This window comes from Fusarium mangiferae, assembly GCF_900044065.1.
Source record: "Fusarium mangiferae strain MRC7560 genome assembly, contig: FMAN_scaffold001, whole genome shotgun sequence".
Taxonomy (NCBI): Eukaryota; Fungi; Ascomycota; class Sordariomycetes; order Hypocreales; family Nectriaceae; genus Fusarium; species Fusarium mangiferae.
In genome coordinates, this window is record NW_024573921.1 from 1,487,674 (window position 1) to 1,503,716 (window position 16,043).

Below are 16,043 nucleotides of genomic sequence, written 5' to 3' on the forward strand. Positions count from 1 at the left end.
TTCGTGTACTTAGGCCAGATGGAATGATACAATTAGGTAGGCCCGGTTGTACGGACCGTATTGAAGCATTGGTTACCCATCTCGCACAGTAACGTACGGTTTTGGTGGGGTCATGCCAATGGAAGTTGACGTCCTTGAGGCTTGTAGGGGCCGGGGGTGATTAACAGTCATTGGAGGTTGTCAACAGAGAAGCCCGATTCAGATTGACGTGTGGGTTGCCTGTCTTGAGCTGTTGGTCTGCTCGATGTCAAGAGGTGCATCAAACAACCAATTGATCTCCAATTGTGGTGCTGGTGTAAGCGCTTTGTATAGACTCATAGAACGACGAACATGTGACGCCTAATATGGAACGAGAAGAAGGATGTTCCGGGTCAAGCACCAGGAATTATGGGGAGTATGGAATGTGTCTTGAGACAGAATATCAATTGATATAAATTTACAGACCATCACCACTAAGAGCGTCAGTCTTGTGGCGACCACATAGTAGTGTATGGCTTCAAACGCCATAAATTTGCATGCGTAGAACAGAAAATCACAACTTCTTTACTTGTTCCCAATTATATATCCCTCCTCTTGGTGATGAAACAACTTGAAACGAATTACACGGTACGACTATTGTCCCTTAGAGGGCAAACAGCATAGCCATGACAACACCCAAGACACCAGCGGCGCCCTCACGCGCAGCAGCATTGCCGCTATCGCCACCAGCGCTGCCAGACGCCGGCGTGGTCTGGCTGCTACCAGCACTGGACGTGGGAGTGGTGGCACCAGAGGCGCTGCCAGAGGCGGCGTTCTTGTCGCATGTAACCTCGTCGGGAAGATCGGTCACTCCGGCGGTCGAGCAGATCTGCTTGGCGTACTTGACGGCGGTTTCTTTGCCGGCGGCATCGCACTTATCCTCGAGACAACATGCGATGCCAGAGAGGAAGTCCTTGTTGCTGCAGATGCACTTGACGTCGAGCTGTCCGCATCCCGCGACGCCGCCACCGGTGGTGTACTTGCTAACACATGGTTGCTATATAGGCAGACAGAAGAGATTAGCACAGGTAGTCGAACTGCGAGCGGTAACATATCAAGTCTGGATATTCAGCTCATGAGGGAGGCTCTGCGACGTACAGCGCACGTTGGTAACTTCTCTTGCTGAGCGGCAACAAGGCCAGCCAGGAGGACGGATGTGAGCACTGACAGCTTCATGATGAATACTCGGACAGTAAAAGATGATGGAACTGAAATTGAAATTGAAATTGAAACTGAAACTGAATGAATGTCAAGAAGAGAGAGTTATGCGGTTTCACGTACGCGCGTCGTAGATTTAAGAAAGACTCCTTAGGTGAGACAAGACAGTTTTACCCAGCTATCACCAAAGGCAACAAGCTTACACAGGAGCTACGCCCATTATGTACTCTTGAGCACCCTGACCTAAGTTGTAACCATGCTAGCGGGCCTTCTCCTTCGTAATAAACGCTCACGGTCCCCAGAAGCGGCAAAATGTCTGAGCCGTATCCGTAATTCCCCCAACTCTAATGATTCATATGCAGATCACCAGCCAATCGCCACAGTTCCACGTGTTCCAGACCATTTCGGCAGATTGCACGCTTTGCTATCGCTATAGAACCGCCTGATGATCGGGTGAAACGGCCCCGTGGGGACGATGATCAATACCCAAACATCTGCAATAATTTCTTTGAGATCCAAAACTTGAACACGATGTATCGTTCTTGTTGTACTGTATGCTACATACACAACATGGGACATCTAGGCAATCAACAAGGGTAGCAAGGTAGCTTGGTTTCAGAAATCGTGTCTCAATACAAGCCACTTCATATCAATAGAACTTAGTCTCGTTCTGATCGTCCAGGCATTTTTAGAGCATGCCAACCTTGATGCCAGTTACACCGAAAGGAGAAATTCATCATCAGGTACCTGATGAATATCAAGGCTATGGAACACAAGAACGCCTCGATCCTCTGGGAATGGTTGCCAATCACTATTGATCCTTTAGCGTCTCAATTCATGCTTCTATCTTTGGGGTCCAGCCCAGTTATTCACAGCAAGTCTATCTCTGCTCAATAGACGCCTCCGCCAATAGTTCCTTTGCTAGCCACCGCCATCAGAACTGCTACCATGTCCTCTCTTACTAGCTGAGTTGTAAGATGCTCGGAAGGAACCTGGAGTGGCAGGTTGCATGCGTATTTTCATTTTGCATGGCTGTCATATTAACCTACCCACTTTCTGTGTGCTTTTGAAAGTATAATCCGGCTCCTGGGCGGTGCACCGCTCGTTGGGTCATCATCAAACCTTGTTTGATGAAGCCAACGTCATGAGTAACACGTTAGGCCTTGTCAATTTGGTCTTTCTCATACTCTTTTGCCCTGTTTGAGAAGATCCGAAACCTTAGGAGGAAGCACGAGAGCACTCCTGTCGTTTCTGCGAAAAAAGTCGACCAGCGAAACGGCTGTCTTCTCCGGCAAATCTTCGTGAATGAAGTGACCGGCCTCGGGGAACACTTGCAAGGCATATTTCCCTGTCGGTCAATCAGTACACAATGTTCAGAGAGCGGCATTCTAGTCAAACGGTCAACACACCCTGCATTTGACCGATGGTCAACTCGGTGTCCAGCCTGTCAGTACCAGCGAGCAGTAGGAGTTTTCCTCCCTTCGCCCCCAAGAACTTCTTGCTCAGCCCTATAAACCAACCTTCCCAGTAAGGCTGTGTTGCGCCCAAGTTGGTCCGCCATCGCCACGGCCTTGTCGGGTCGTCGTTCTCGTTGAAGACGAGTAGCGCAGGAACAGATGTCCGAGCGGAGATGGAGTTCCGTATCGTCCGAGACCGAATGTGCCATTCGATACCTGCTTGCAGAGTTGCGAAGCCCAGTGGTCTCGTAGACAAATAGGTGTGCATGCTTTGTAGAGCATCAATAGCGGAGCCTTCCACAACATCCAACACAGCGTACCCTAGAACTGACGTTCCTAGCCTACCGGACTTGGCCAGGTCAGTAACAACTGCTCCGCCTAAGGAGTGTCCCACGAGCACTATCGGGGGCATCTCTGGCCAGGCCATCTCATTCTTTGTGAGCTGCACCATGCTGAACAGATCCGAAGACAGAGTGTCCAATCTCATATCTAGTGCCTTGTCGCCTGGTGCGTTTGTGGACCCATGACCTCTACAGTCAATGGCCAGGATACCTGCTGTTGACAACCGCTTCTTTATTTCAGAAGCAACAACGGCGAACGACAACCCTGATGATCCAGCACCATGATGCATCACAAACAATGGCCCTTTCCCGACCGGTGAAGTGAGATAGGCATGATAGACTACTTCCGGTTCCTGCTCTGACTTCAGAGACAATTCGCGCTCAAAATAGGTTGTCCAGGGGATCTGCTCCAGGGTCCTGCCGCGGGCGACTCTGTAGCCTGTCAGTCCCGCCATGTTTCACTTGATCAAAGTGCTGATTGGAAAGTACCCTTGAGGTCGAGCGAACAGCTTCTGGTTGGGCGATGGTATGATGGTTCCTGTCGAGGAGACGGATGAGGCGGACGAGGCTGAGGAAGAGTCATCGTCGACAGGCTCCGGCAACTCGGGGAGTACATCATTCTCGTGCTCCTCGTCGACCTCGTCAAATGTATCGTTAGATATGCTGTACTTGGCCTTGGCCCATGCTCGCTGCAGGTCGCTCATGATAGATACGGTGTGAAGATGACGTAGGGTCCATCCGCACTGCCAATATGCGAAAACAGATGCGGACGGCACGAGACGAGCGCCTGGTGCTGACACTCGTGGTAGCCTCTAGCTTTCTACGAGCGACGTCGCTTCTGATCAGTACAGTATGGGAGCCGCAGTGGTGTCCTCTGATGTCTTTAGCAACTGGTGATGATGGTCGGGCGATACCCGAGTCAGCCAACCAGCACAATCCAAATCGACTTGCCTTTGCAAACACTGGGGCATAGTGTGTGTTTTTATGTGAACACTGTATCTGTACGGAATTCCACGGCAAATCTACAGTGCGGGTAACTTTCTTCATGTGGTTTCTGACCATAGGTTCTCTTATTTTCCTAATAAACCTCGTCATTAAGATGGCACATTATCTTGTAACAATACTATTTTCTTACTTACCTGAGAGCGGCTTCTTTGTGAGTGCAGACACGTCTTGTACTAAGGAAAGCCATTTCGACCGATCAGTACTTAGCTGAGTCTCGAACAACAAGTTGACTACATTTTATATGCGACCTCGACCATTCCTAGTATATCGCTAATTCGATGAAAACTGATCGAGGTGTCATCGTGAAAAGCCCCAAGCATCGATATTCCCACATCCCCATGTCCGATCAAGCCACTGTGAGTTGGCATAGCTATCTCATCGATAGGCTAAGCTTCTGGCCACACTGTTCTCTGATAGGGCTACAAAGTTCTGGCTCGGCGCCTCGCCTAGATCTTAGTCTCAACGCATCTTAACTATAGCATCGTGGCTTCTTCATTCTTTAGATCTTGAAGGGTCTGTCTGACACCCACTCGTGCAGTAGCTCACTTCTTCGACAGCCTGAGGGGCGATGGTTACTTGACCCTCGTGGGGAAGGAGATGGAAAGTGGAAAATCCCATCACGATCTCAATTCGTAGTATAACTAACTGCATAAGTACTTTCCATGGCTATTTGCCCGCCTCTTTATTTTTGACCTAATGAAGTGTTTTGGGGGATTTGTTGACAACCAAGAACAAGTATTTAAATAATTCGCCTACCCTGCAGTCGATATATGGACAACTTGGTTCACCTTGTTCACGAGACACTCGGCCGAGCAAGAAACATCGCCTGCCCGAACCCCTGTCGGCAAAAGAAACAGGAACCTTGTTCGACGCCGAATCAACCTGAACAGGGTTAGCAGCCCACCGTTCACCGTTCGAGTGCCTAATCTTGCTCAAGCGAATTCGCTGGCGCTCAGCTAGCGGCTCAAAGATTCCATGTTCCTGCATCCTGGTCCGATATTGCGGTGCTGGCCAAACGAGAACTCAATATGAAAACTACAGTACCCTCTAGCTAGCATCTGTTGACTCTCTAAAGAGGAATGGAGGACGAGTAGACTAGCTAAATAAAGTAGCCAAGTGGTGTCGAAGTGACAAATATTAAGGCCAAAGAAAGCACGCCACACAGTTGTCATTCGCATTTGTGATCGACATGACCACAAATCTCATTGGTTGCTGCGCGAGTGTTCGTCTGTCTTCGGATATCGCAACCTCGCTGATGTGACCGGGATCACATAGATCCTCGCAACTCTGTAGCAGCTGTTAGCGGCACAACCCAGGACGTTCACGTAGGAAATAGAATAATAGAATCTATGGCCTTTACAAGTTTTAGGGCATTACCTTGATCCGTACACCGATGGAGACGTACGAAGAGATGTCAGGAGAGGGGTGGTGCAGGAAATTCTGGTATGAAATCCCCACAAACTAAAGAGTTGCTTCCTTTGGAGCATTTCCTTGACGCTTGTCAAGCTGCTTAAATCTTTCGGAAAAGGTAAGATAAACCTGGACGAATTGAGTGAGCAATGCCATGGTATCCGCAACGTAGTGGGATGGCTGTGAATAAGAACCGCTACTGGCATGAACTCGTAAACTGTGCAATCCCAGGGCGACGAGTCTTGGCCCCATTTCTTTTTCTTTTCAAAAGTCTTCAACATGTAAATCCTTGACAATGCCACGAAAGACATGACCTCAGTGGCCCGTATATAGGAGACAAAATTTAGGAAGTTGGGATCCCCGACGGCATGGATTTCAGGTCACAGGTCTTCTCCTGGCAGACCATGATGGAACAAAGTGTCTCTCGGATATTTTTGTAATAGTTCCTAGGGCGAGATCTGAGACTTGAGAGAGCTATCTGACGGTGGCGCCGCCTCCAACAGCCTGGCGTAAGGATCTAGCGATCGTCCAACAAGATCGTTCGGGATGCCCGAGAGGCAGAATGCTTCAGTTGGTATTTCCCCGAACTCTCACCAACTTGACGGATTCAAATGGTGGGGGTGGCTTGTTGAAAGTGAGTGAGTATGCCCCGACAATATGGATAACCTTCAAGTTAGCGGCGTAACTATTAACAGCCTTGAGAGTCCGTGACGAACTAGCTCAGAGCCGCTGAAATCATCGCTAAGTTTTCGCATCTGGAAAATGTCTGAGAAGCTCCTGAAATCTATCCCTAGAACTGGGCATTGTGTAACACTTGCTGTTGGCATGGGGCACGGAAAATTGTTGGCCAATAAGTTATAACTATATCAGTCAGTTGCTGCAAGGGCTTGTGTTGTTATACAGGGGACTCGCAACCTAGTCTCATTCTGATAACGAATTTCTTTCCACGCTGGGTGCCTGTGTGGAGTGTTGAAGGATATCTGAATCAGATATTTGGAAATGAAACCACAGTTGATTTGTGACACGCTTGGTCGATGGACAGGTTTCCATTGGAGTTCTCCTTGGTTAGAATACTTGTTACCCTCCCAAGACGCTGGATCACGGCGCACGGGATCAAGCCACACTTCAAATTGAATTCCTGGAAGTTGGTAGGCTGGTCATCTGCGAGAATCCGTGGACAGAACCTCCCCCCACTAGATCGACATACAGCCAGACCCTGATGAATGTTGGGTCAATCCCCCCCGCTTCCAGCCTGCCTATTCAATGGCATGGGCGTAGTATGAATGATGTGATTGTGACGGGCGGCTTTGCTTTGTAAAGTTTGGTATTGCTCATATGTTGTAATATGTATAATGTAAGGCCATTATTGGCTATGGGCCAATAGGGGTACTCGGACCTGAGACGTACATAAATGGTCAGCATAGGAGCTACGATGATCCAGGTGATGGCCGCTTCACGTAAATTGCTCAATAAGAAAGACTTTGCTATCTAGCGCCAAATACTCGGAGCATTGGGCTTCTGGAGAAGGTGTCTCAGTTGCAAAGATGGAGAGAGGCAGAGGACATCTCTGACATATTTTACCCGCGTCAGCTTTTTTCGTCAGGGCTGACCGTCGCCAGCCAGTCAGGCAATAGAACCGTGTCGACGGACTAAACCTTCCATTCTTGCCAAAAACAGATCCAACAAGAGAAGAGGGCTTGTCGCGGCACATGACCCGGTGGCCGTACCTGTAATGTACATACGGGCCGTGCAAAAAAGAATGTGCTAATGTCAAGGAGATATTGCGTAGATCTGATCTGCTATTGGTGAGCCGGCACTTGACAAGGTTGGTGGAGAATAAAAAGCAGCTGAAGTGGGGAGACTAAGGCGTAGCACAGGTAAGATGGCTAGGATGGCTAGGATGGGCTCTCAAAGGGATCTGTGCACCCAAGGCAACCCCAGATAGGAAGTTCAGTGCACGTCAAGGAACGTGCACGTGCGGGAGGCTCGATTCCCGTCAATCAGTGGGTGGGCAGCCCCCCTCCCCTGCCAAGCTGCTCACAGTCTCACAGGAGATGGAGGCATTCGAGGTTAAAACAACAGGGCTTCTTCTCCGCTGCAGGAGAAGTCTTAGCTAAGGCAGGTCTTGGATTTTTTTCTTTCTTAGGTCTTCAACTCGGAGCTTCTTGGCAACTAATCCCAAATCAACGACACTCATCTCCTCTCCCAAGCCATTGCTCTCTCTGATGCTTCCTAGCTTCGTGTCTATTGGCACTAATATTTCCGCAGACTTCGCCCCGACGCCCGTCCATTTAGCGCCGGGAGTATCCTCAGATCGACGTGAAGCCTCTGTCGGGAAGATCTTGAACTCTTTAGCCATCCCGAACTCATCATGTCCTGGACACGGCATCACTTCTTCTATGTATCTGGAAGCAGACGTACATACTCACCAATATCCTTGTGGCCCGTGTCTGCGTAAGCTTGCGCCGAGTCAACTCCCTTCCTTCCAGCACTGCTGAAAAGGAGTGGTCCTCTTGCAACACCGAGACACCATTGGCATGGAACCTACCAAAACATCAGCTAGGTGGCGTCTATAAACACCACTGCATGTCTTTAGTTGCAGACGCATTCTCAGGTTGATGTTTTGTGAAGGGTCAGGCTCGTATTGGTCTGTGGTGTTCTCAGACCTCGTTGCCAACTTGAAGGAGGGGGCACTGCTGGGTACAGGGGCTTTACAATCAATTTGCGACAGGCTCTTCTCGCTCATGGAAACTTGGTGGCCTGAAATCCTTATATGTGCCAGGGTTTTTGGAGCTGCTGGGTTTGATGCCAGAGTAGCCGTACCTACACAGTTCATCGTGCTCGCTCACCTGGCGACATGCACGAAAATTTTGAACGTCAAGAGATCGGCAAATGGATACTTGCAGCGCTTACGGCGATGGACATTCGCCAAGCGAGGTTTCTTGTGACAGATAATCTCGCGTGTGTGCGAATCTGCAGAGCTGTCAGAGCACAGAGGGAAGCGCACAGACATACGACATCAACCTCTCTGAGTAAGGAGGGTATTATACCCGAGTTGAGAACTGACCTGGCTCACATAACGCACACTGAGTGGTTTTGCGTTCTGGCTGAACCTTGTTTTCCGACCCCTTTGCCGCATTGGGACTACCTTGCGGACTGATCAACAACTTTGCTTACCCACTACTTGGTCGATGCCAGGTTCAGCTGGGATGTTAATGGGTTTGTGTTTTAATTTTCTGGACTTTTGCAGTTGGAGCGCAAAGGCCCCTAGGACACACCCAGTCCAGCCCCGCCTTTGAGGTTCTCAAATCGAACAGGAATATGAAAATCTGGCTGATGATCCACGCCTTGTCCGATTCTCAGGGCCATTTGTTCCTCCTCAATTGGGCCAGGATATGTACCGACAAGACCCGTTGACCTTTTGTAGGCGATTTAGTCCTTGCTTTTTCTTCTTCTTCTTCTTCGCCAAATGTGGACGATACACACACACACACATATCCATCAGTGGAGAGAAGGGGTAACATCAACGAGCTGAGACGCACGTACATACTGTATTTGTAACGCGCCAATTCGTTTTCGACTTCTCGGGCACGAGTAATTACATATGATTAATGGTATTTCGGGAACCGTGGAAAACTCGCAGGTCGCAGCTCTAATTTTTTCCAGGGATCAGATAGAAGAGGACGTCTATGACTGCCCCTGGAAGCTTTGCTTCAAATTGTTGTTATATTGCCCCTTATGTGTAAATTATTGGCTGACCAGATATGTCTCTACGCATCCTCCTCATTATAGAGTCTACTGAATCAAAGTTTGGTACATACGATGCCGCACTGTCAATTGGTTCACACTAATCAAGCCATCTCTTTACAGATGTCTACTGGGACTGATGCAGGAGAATGGTTATCACTCACGTCAACATCAATGCCCCGTGCTCACGCACCGCAACACTCATGGGCCATCAAGTCAATTGCATCGGGGCCCCGGCTTTCTTGCCCTGGTGCCCCGGTCCCGGCACTCGTATCCTGACAGGGGTGACGGCCTCGTACTGTAAGCCTCACAAGCAAGAGTACTGTATGTACTGTTGGCCAGGCTCCTCCACAAACCGCCATCACCGAAGGCAGCTCAGTGGAGGTTGGAGCCACTATCCTTCTATGGCCCAGCGTACGACCTAAAACTCCATAGGATCTTGGGTCGGAGACCACCTCTCGATAGTGACAACTAACCATTGATGAGATGAGAGCTCACAATTTCCTTCTGATTCTGGTTGTGAGGCCCCACGTTATGATTTAGCCGCTCCTATGTTGAGAAGCGTCGAGACACTTAAAATGCCACTACTGAACCATCGCGCTTGTTGAAGAATCACTTTGGTATCCGTAGCTTGGTAGCGTATGTATATATTGTCCATATCATCCTTGTTTGCCTCCCAGGATCTTCAGGTTTACTTTTGATCTTGCATCCTAGTTGGCACTTATGCTTGCAGGCCCATCTTCCGCGGCCCTGGGCCAGGAATGTCTTGGCCGCCTGTCATCAACAAACCGAACTACCTACCTACATAGTACGTGCTGTGCTGTTACTTCAGCGGTAGTGCTAGCCCACCACCGCCGAGGCAAGTCGAGAAAAGAAAAAAAGTGAGTGAAATAGGTATACTAGGAAAAGTATTCAACATCATCGATCTCTGACCTGTCGATAACCGCTTGGGTAGCCCATGTTGCACCCAGCTTGCTCTGGGCCAATATAACATCACGGTGGCGCTCCAACTACTTCGTTGTCACCACCCTTTTTATTATCCACCATTTTAGTCGTCGGTACTCATCAGTGCTAATGCCATAAGAGACTGCATGCTAGACCATCTTTGTCGGTTTAGCCTCCGACTCGATCTGAGTCCCTCACACCCCCAGACCCCCCCCCTTTCCTGGTCCATGGTTTAGTTGCCGCTAGATACCTTACATTATCTTTAAGAGCATAGACCCTGGTCTGCCTTGACCCTAGAAGTCGATCGTCTTCGGGACCAGAGGTCAAATACATGCCAGGGACCACATTTTGATCTGGTCAGAAACCTGATCCTATTATTGCTGCCATCCTTGAGCTCGATCTTCCCTCACAGCGTGTCTTTGCCTTCTGCCACGCTGGGAGTCTCTTCTTCGTTGCTCTCTCTGTGTCAGAGTCAGAAAGCCCTGCTCGTCAATGTAAACATCGTTCTCGTTGAAAACCCATATCACAATTGCGACCCAGACTCTTCAGCAACGTCTTCAGGGACGTTTTCTACTCTACTTCTTCGTTTTGTGTACCGATGCTGTAAGGCATCGGTACTTCTATCCAAGCGTATCGTCCCCGACATACCTTAGACTACCACCTCCGCAAAGCTTCTAGCTCCAGTCACAGCTTGCACAAACTCTCAACTTGACTCAATTCAATTCCATCGAATTGTTCATTCTTTTCAAGCAGCCAAATTCATCGTATGCTTTCGATGAATGCTGAAAGAGTGCCCAGCTAAAACCCCTTGCCGACAACTCCAACCACAACCACTGCACACTGTCCATGGCCATCGCGATAACGTCGCAAGACTGCTCGAAACTCTATTCGTTTGGAGCTGGGAATCCGTGGGAGAGTACATCGTCCGAGCTCCCCATGATTGGCGTTATGTCTTACCACTTTCCACCACTATCCCCCGCCGACCATGAGATGGGTATGCCACCCCAAGGCTTCATGCCTTCTTATACGCTTCCTTCTCAACAACTCTCTTCTATGACAATGGTCGACCCTCACGCCCCATCACTAGGTCAAGATCATAGTCTGGATATGAACGGGTCCTACTCAGCACCGAGCAATGCCTCCTTACTGGCTTCTGAGGCAGAAGAGCAACAGCAAAACGGGAACTTGGGCGAGAAGAAAAGAAACAAGCTGGGTTACCATCGTACTTCGGTGGCTTGTGGTAGGTCTAGGTCTGCCAATACATGAGTGTGCTCGTCTTAACTTGTTTTCACAAGGTCACTGCCGGCGCCGAAAGATCAGATGCATCACGTCACCTAATGATACACAAGGACGCTGTATCAACTGCATTCGTTTGAAGAAAGACTGCAGTTTCTTCCCTGTAGACCAGGCATCGATTGACGATTCACGAAGCAAGCAAACATCGAAATCCTCTACAGCTCCAAAAGGAAGCTCGGCAACCTCGTCTCCGGCAACTCCGATCAGCAACCCAGTTGAGCAGCCCAAGAAGACAAAGCCACCGTTTGTGCCATCGTCAAAGAGACCTGGGCCAATTGCAGTTCCCAAGATTACAGAAGCTGAAGGAGTCAAAGGGTTTCCCCCTCAAACAAAAGGTTCATCCATAATCATCAAATCTCTACAATGTTGAGCTAATTGAGAATTGCAGCTTCAGGGACTTCACCTACGAGCATGACCCCTCCGGAGGCGGGAAACCAACATCCTGCCAGCTGGATAATTACAGCACCCGAGCAAAGCCCAACTTCGTCCTCGAATTTGAGTACCCCATGGCATACATATGCCACAGGATCTCCGATGAGTGCGCAGTTCTCTCCATTTACCTCAGTGAACCACTCCCCATCTGGATGGCCCCCTGTGAACTCGGAGGCAGTACCCCAGGGTGACGTGGACATGGCTTGGGGTCAGTTTGCACCACCAACACGGTCCATGTCGTACGGAGGCGAGCCCCTGTCCAGCAACCATCCTTCTCAGTACTCTTTGATGGCCCCAGGCCGACAATTCGAGCGAAGGCCATCCGCTTTGTCCGATGCCTATGCGACTTCTATGAGCGGTATGGTCCCTGGGTTCGATAGCTCCAGCATGAACACGGCGGTTCCGTTCCCACCAAACGCGGTGCCTGCGACCAACTACCCAGCATGGAGCCAAACACAGGCATATTCTGGATACACATATGTGAAGAATCCAGAGACTTACGGGGATGATTGGTCTCACGAAAGGAAAGGGCAAGACCAGCAGCTTCAGGGAAACTCTGGTCAACAGGTTATAAGTAATACGGCCATGAATACATATCAAACCCAACGATAATGGTCTACAGCACAGAAGATATCTTGGGCTTGTAATAGGAAGGGGATGGCTTGGGGAGGCGGCGTTGATGATTTGCTCAGTCCGTCAAGTGATCTGAGAAAGACTCATAATGATATACATACTATTTTGGCGTTAATCTGCTGCGTTACTGTGAGCTGACGAACCGTCTGCGACCTTTAGAATCTCAGTCTACCTTGAAATCCAGTAATCCATACTTGTATTATTCATTAGGCAACCTGATAGGCTAAACCAGACTCGCTATGAATCAGCGGCTTTGAATCTTTCTTTTTATGACGAAAAAATATCTGTGTTTCAAAGTCTCACGTCTTTCATTGGATTCTGATAGCTCCAACGACTCATCAACCCGTTGTTGTAAACGTCAAATCAAAAGTCTAGGCTTTGTTCCCACAAGCGTATGTAGCCTGACATCTGTCCATATTCAGGGGCAATAGAGAAGCTACCGCATGCAGTGTATGAGTGCTTTTTGCCCTGAATAACGTTAAATATACGTCCTATCTTGACATCCAGTTCTTGAAGTTGTTCTTTCGTAGTATGAAGCCTCTGTCATATTTCGTTACTAACAGGGAATATTCATTTTGATATGTCACCTTGTTCTATCTTCCTGGAATATTGATAATATTTGCCTAAACTTGATGTATGCACTTGAGATCTACTAGCTTTGTATGGATAAGTGCCATGCTCGGTGATAGCAAAGCTGCAAATATTTTCAGTCATTGTGTCTGCTGCAACAGTTGGGGTGATGGTCTGTTATCATATCTTCTCAGGCTCCTTCAGAGCTAGTATCTCTCTATCTTCCCTGTGAAAGGCGAGGACCTAAGTACAATGGAGAGGAATAAGTCGTAAGCAGCACGCAGAAAGGGAGACTATTATCTGCTTTAAATGCCAAGGTATTACTTTTTTGCAGGCATCTGATGATATATTAAGATATCCAGGTGCCATGTTGCATGAGAACTGGTGTTTCTTAACAGGACAGCGCAAAAAGTGAAGTTATGAAACTAGACGCCACGTCAAAACCATCAAAGTTATATACGCACTCAGGCTCAGCATTGTCAAGAGCAACACACTGTTCCCGCTCGTCCTGAATTTCCGCTTGAGTGACCCGTCCGGGGATTCAGAAGTAAAGAACTGGTTCTGGCCTTCGTATCGGCGGTATATGGCTACCAGCATTACTGCGACCCCATACACGGCAAAGAGGGCACCGATGGCATAGAACTCTTGGGTGAATACTTTGAGGATGATAAGGGCGAACGAGAACTGGCCGAGAGCTGTACGGACATAGGCACCTTCAAAGGTCCGCTGAGCTGCTCTGACCTCAACGAGCCTGCACATGTCAGCAAGTTGCATCGTTTTTTATCTCGCGTCTTCCAGGCTCGGGCAATAACATATCTTAGCCCTCACATGACATAGAATCTGCATTGTTGTCTCCAAAGTGAATCCTGTCTCGGCGGCACTGAACTTACTCTTGTGTCGTCAATACAACTGAACGTGCTCTGTGAAGGCGAAGGTGAAATTGATCACCGGGGTGAGGCTATGTTCAAGAGACATTCTCAGCATCCAACAGACCATAGTTATAACCTCAAATTCGGCTACCAACCTGGAACATGGTAAGCGCGTATTGGCTCTTGAGAGAGTGCCAGCAACAATCACGCAGGTATTTGTTTGAGATTCTCTGAGCGTCGTTGTGTGTAGCGAGACAAAGGTAATTTGGTGGGCGTTTATAGTCCCGAATTTCACGAAGATGCAATTCAGTCTCGATCTTGCGTGAAGATGGAAGAGCTGAGGTTGAGGAGCTCAATTCCGGTTTAGCGGCCGGGAAATGTCATGGGTACCGCTCTCACGTATTGGTCACGGGTAGGCACACTCCTTGAGCATTTGACCCATTCATTCTCGATTTTATCGTTTTTTTTTTGATATGATATTAACTGAAGCCTTTCCGTCGGGGTCGATGAATAGAGACCGCACTTGAGGAACTCGGTTATGTCATGTACTTCGCATGTCGACACAGTAATCCACTAATGTAGGTGGTTGTCCTACTCACGTTGTACGAGATAACCGGGATCATCACGTTGATCATATGTCACGTGCATAATTAACCTTTCGTAACCTCCAAGTATCACTTATATGGAAGAGAACCAAATCTGGCAAGGAGGATACAGTCCCGTTGAGATCCTCTGAGTCTCTTATTACAGAAGAGCTGAAACCTTCATCGTTCGTTTTGGAATGCACTACCAGACATTCAATACACAACCTCATAGGCTCACAGCCTTTACACAGCAACTTAACAAGCTTTTGGGCTTTGACACCTTTTAATATGACACTGCACAGTCTCAAGCTTAGGTCCGGGACTTGATTGCTTGGCCTCGGTCATGCAGTTCGTCGACTTGGCCCCCATCCAATCCATTGCGATTTTGACCTCTTCAGGTTGCACAATAGTTGCCCAGTCAGGAAAGCAACAGCCATATGATTGTACCATGGAGATCAGAATAAAGAAGATGAGTCTTACGAGGCCAGACTTCAGGCCTTTAGTTAAGATAGTTGGTCACGCCAGGAAGCAGCATGTTAACTTTCAACTTTTTTATCCCTCAGATTCATGTATCTAGCCAGGGTACTCCTCATGTCAAGTGATGAACAACTAGTAGAGCCACTTTTCGCCAGCCATGTGCGTCTTCCACGCTGCTCCGCCAGCTAGATTTACAGAAAGTATCGCAGTACCAGTCTTTCATGGTACTGCGACATTGCGGCCTGTGCCTATTACGGACAAAACATAAATACATTCCAGGCGTGAGGGTGATATGTAATTCCCATCTTCCCACCATTTCTCTTGTGGGAAAGGTTTGTTTGAATATGTAGTGAAGAACAAAGAAAAGAGGTGAACCATTCCCGTTTTGTAAGGTCAGGGGGTATAGGTGCGACAATATGCGCAGTTGGGATGTTATAGGTGGGTAGGTATCCATGATTCTAGGATACTGGTATCAAAAAGACTGTCGAATAGGGTACCGAGTAACACATGCGAGTCATGCTGTGCCTGGCCAAGGTATGGCTTCTGTAAAAAGGGGTAATTCTGTGTCCCCGAGGGTGAAGCCACTGAGAGGCCGAGACATCTGGTATCGAAATGTCTATTGCGAACAGCGCCACAGTCGTCAGGGGAAGCTTGCTCCCGAGACATGTTTTAGAAGCCAAAAATGCAAGTCCGGAAATCGCCAAAGCAGATGCAGTTGAGAGAAAAGAAAAGAATAATGCGCGCCCTAATGCAGAATGGGAGTAAAGTTGGCTCCTTGGTGAATGAGGTTCCATCGTTGGACCGTGTAAAGCGTGAAAAGTTGAAAACCATGAACGGGTCTGTCTGCTGATGCGTAAAACGTAGAAAAAGGAAAATAACAGTCGATGAGTGAGAACTCGTGTCAGTGATCTAAAAGCGAAGAAGTCGTTGCGGTCGTGGTGGTGCTATGAGCATGAGAATGATTAATCGTAGTGAAGATTAGTTGAAAGGACAAGTTGTCGGAGCACATCAAATTACAGCGCCGCGGTCGGATTGGCCGCTGGATTCGTCAAGGCGGATGGTGTAGTATGAAGAATCCACTTAACAACATTGTTGGGAGGA

General features: G+C 48.5%; 3 protein-coding genes across 3 annotated transcripts; 1 reads left to right on the plus strand and 2 right to left on the minus strand.

Annotated features, from left to right (window-relative positions):
• Window positions 1–622: 622 nt before the first annotated feature.
• Window positions 623–1,194, minus strand: FMAN_00990 (uncharacterized protein; the record flags this gene model as incomplete). The annotated part of the gene is made up of 2 exons (XM_041829719.1): window positions 623–1,015; window positions 1,117–1,194. The coding sequence occupies 2 exons, from the start codon at window positions 1,192–1,194 to the stop codon at window positions 623–625; spliced, it is 471 nt and encodes a 156-aa protein (XP_041676324.1).
• Window positions 1,195–2,357: 1,163 nt separating this feature from the next.
• On the minus strand, window positions 2,358–3,678 carry FMAN_00991 (Protein phosphatase methylesterase 1; the record flags this gene model as incomplete). Its single annotated transcript, XM_041829731.1, has 3 exons — window positions 2,358–2,524; window positions 2,586–3,406; window positions 3,464–3,678. The coding sequence occupies 3 exons, from the start codon at window positions 3,676–3,678 to the stop codon at window positions 2,358–2,360; spliced, it is 1,203 nt and encodes a 400-aa protein (XP_041676325.1).
• A 7,249-nt stretch (window positions 3,679–10,927) lies between these two features.
• Window positions 10,928–12,421, plus strand: FMAN_00992 (uncharacterized protein; the record flags this gene model as incomplete). The annotated part of the gene is made up of 3 exons (XM_041829742.1): window positions 10,928–11,321; window positions 11,377–11,712; window positions 11,766–12,421. The coding sequence occupies 3 exons, from the start codon at window positions 10,928–10,930 to the stop codon at window positions 12,419–12,421; spliced, it is 1,386 nt and encodes a 461-aa protein (XP_041676326.1).
• Between the last annotated feature and the right edge of the window lie 3,622 nt (window positions 12,422–16,043).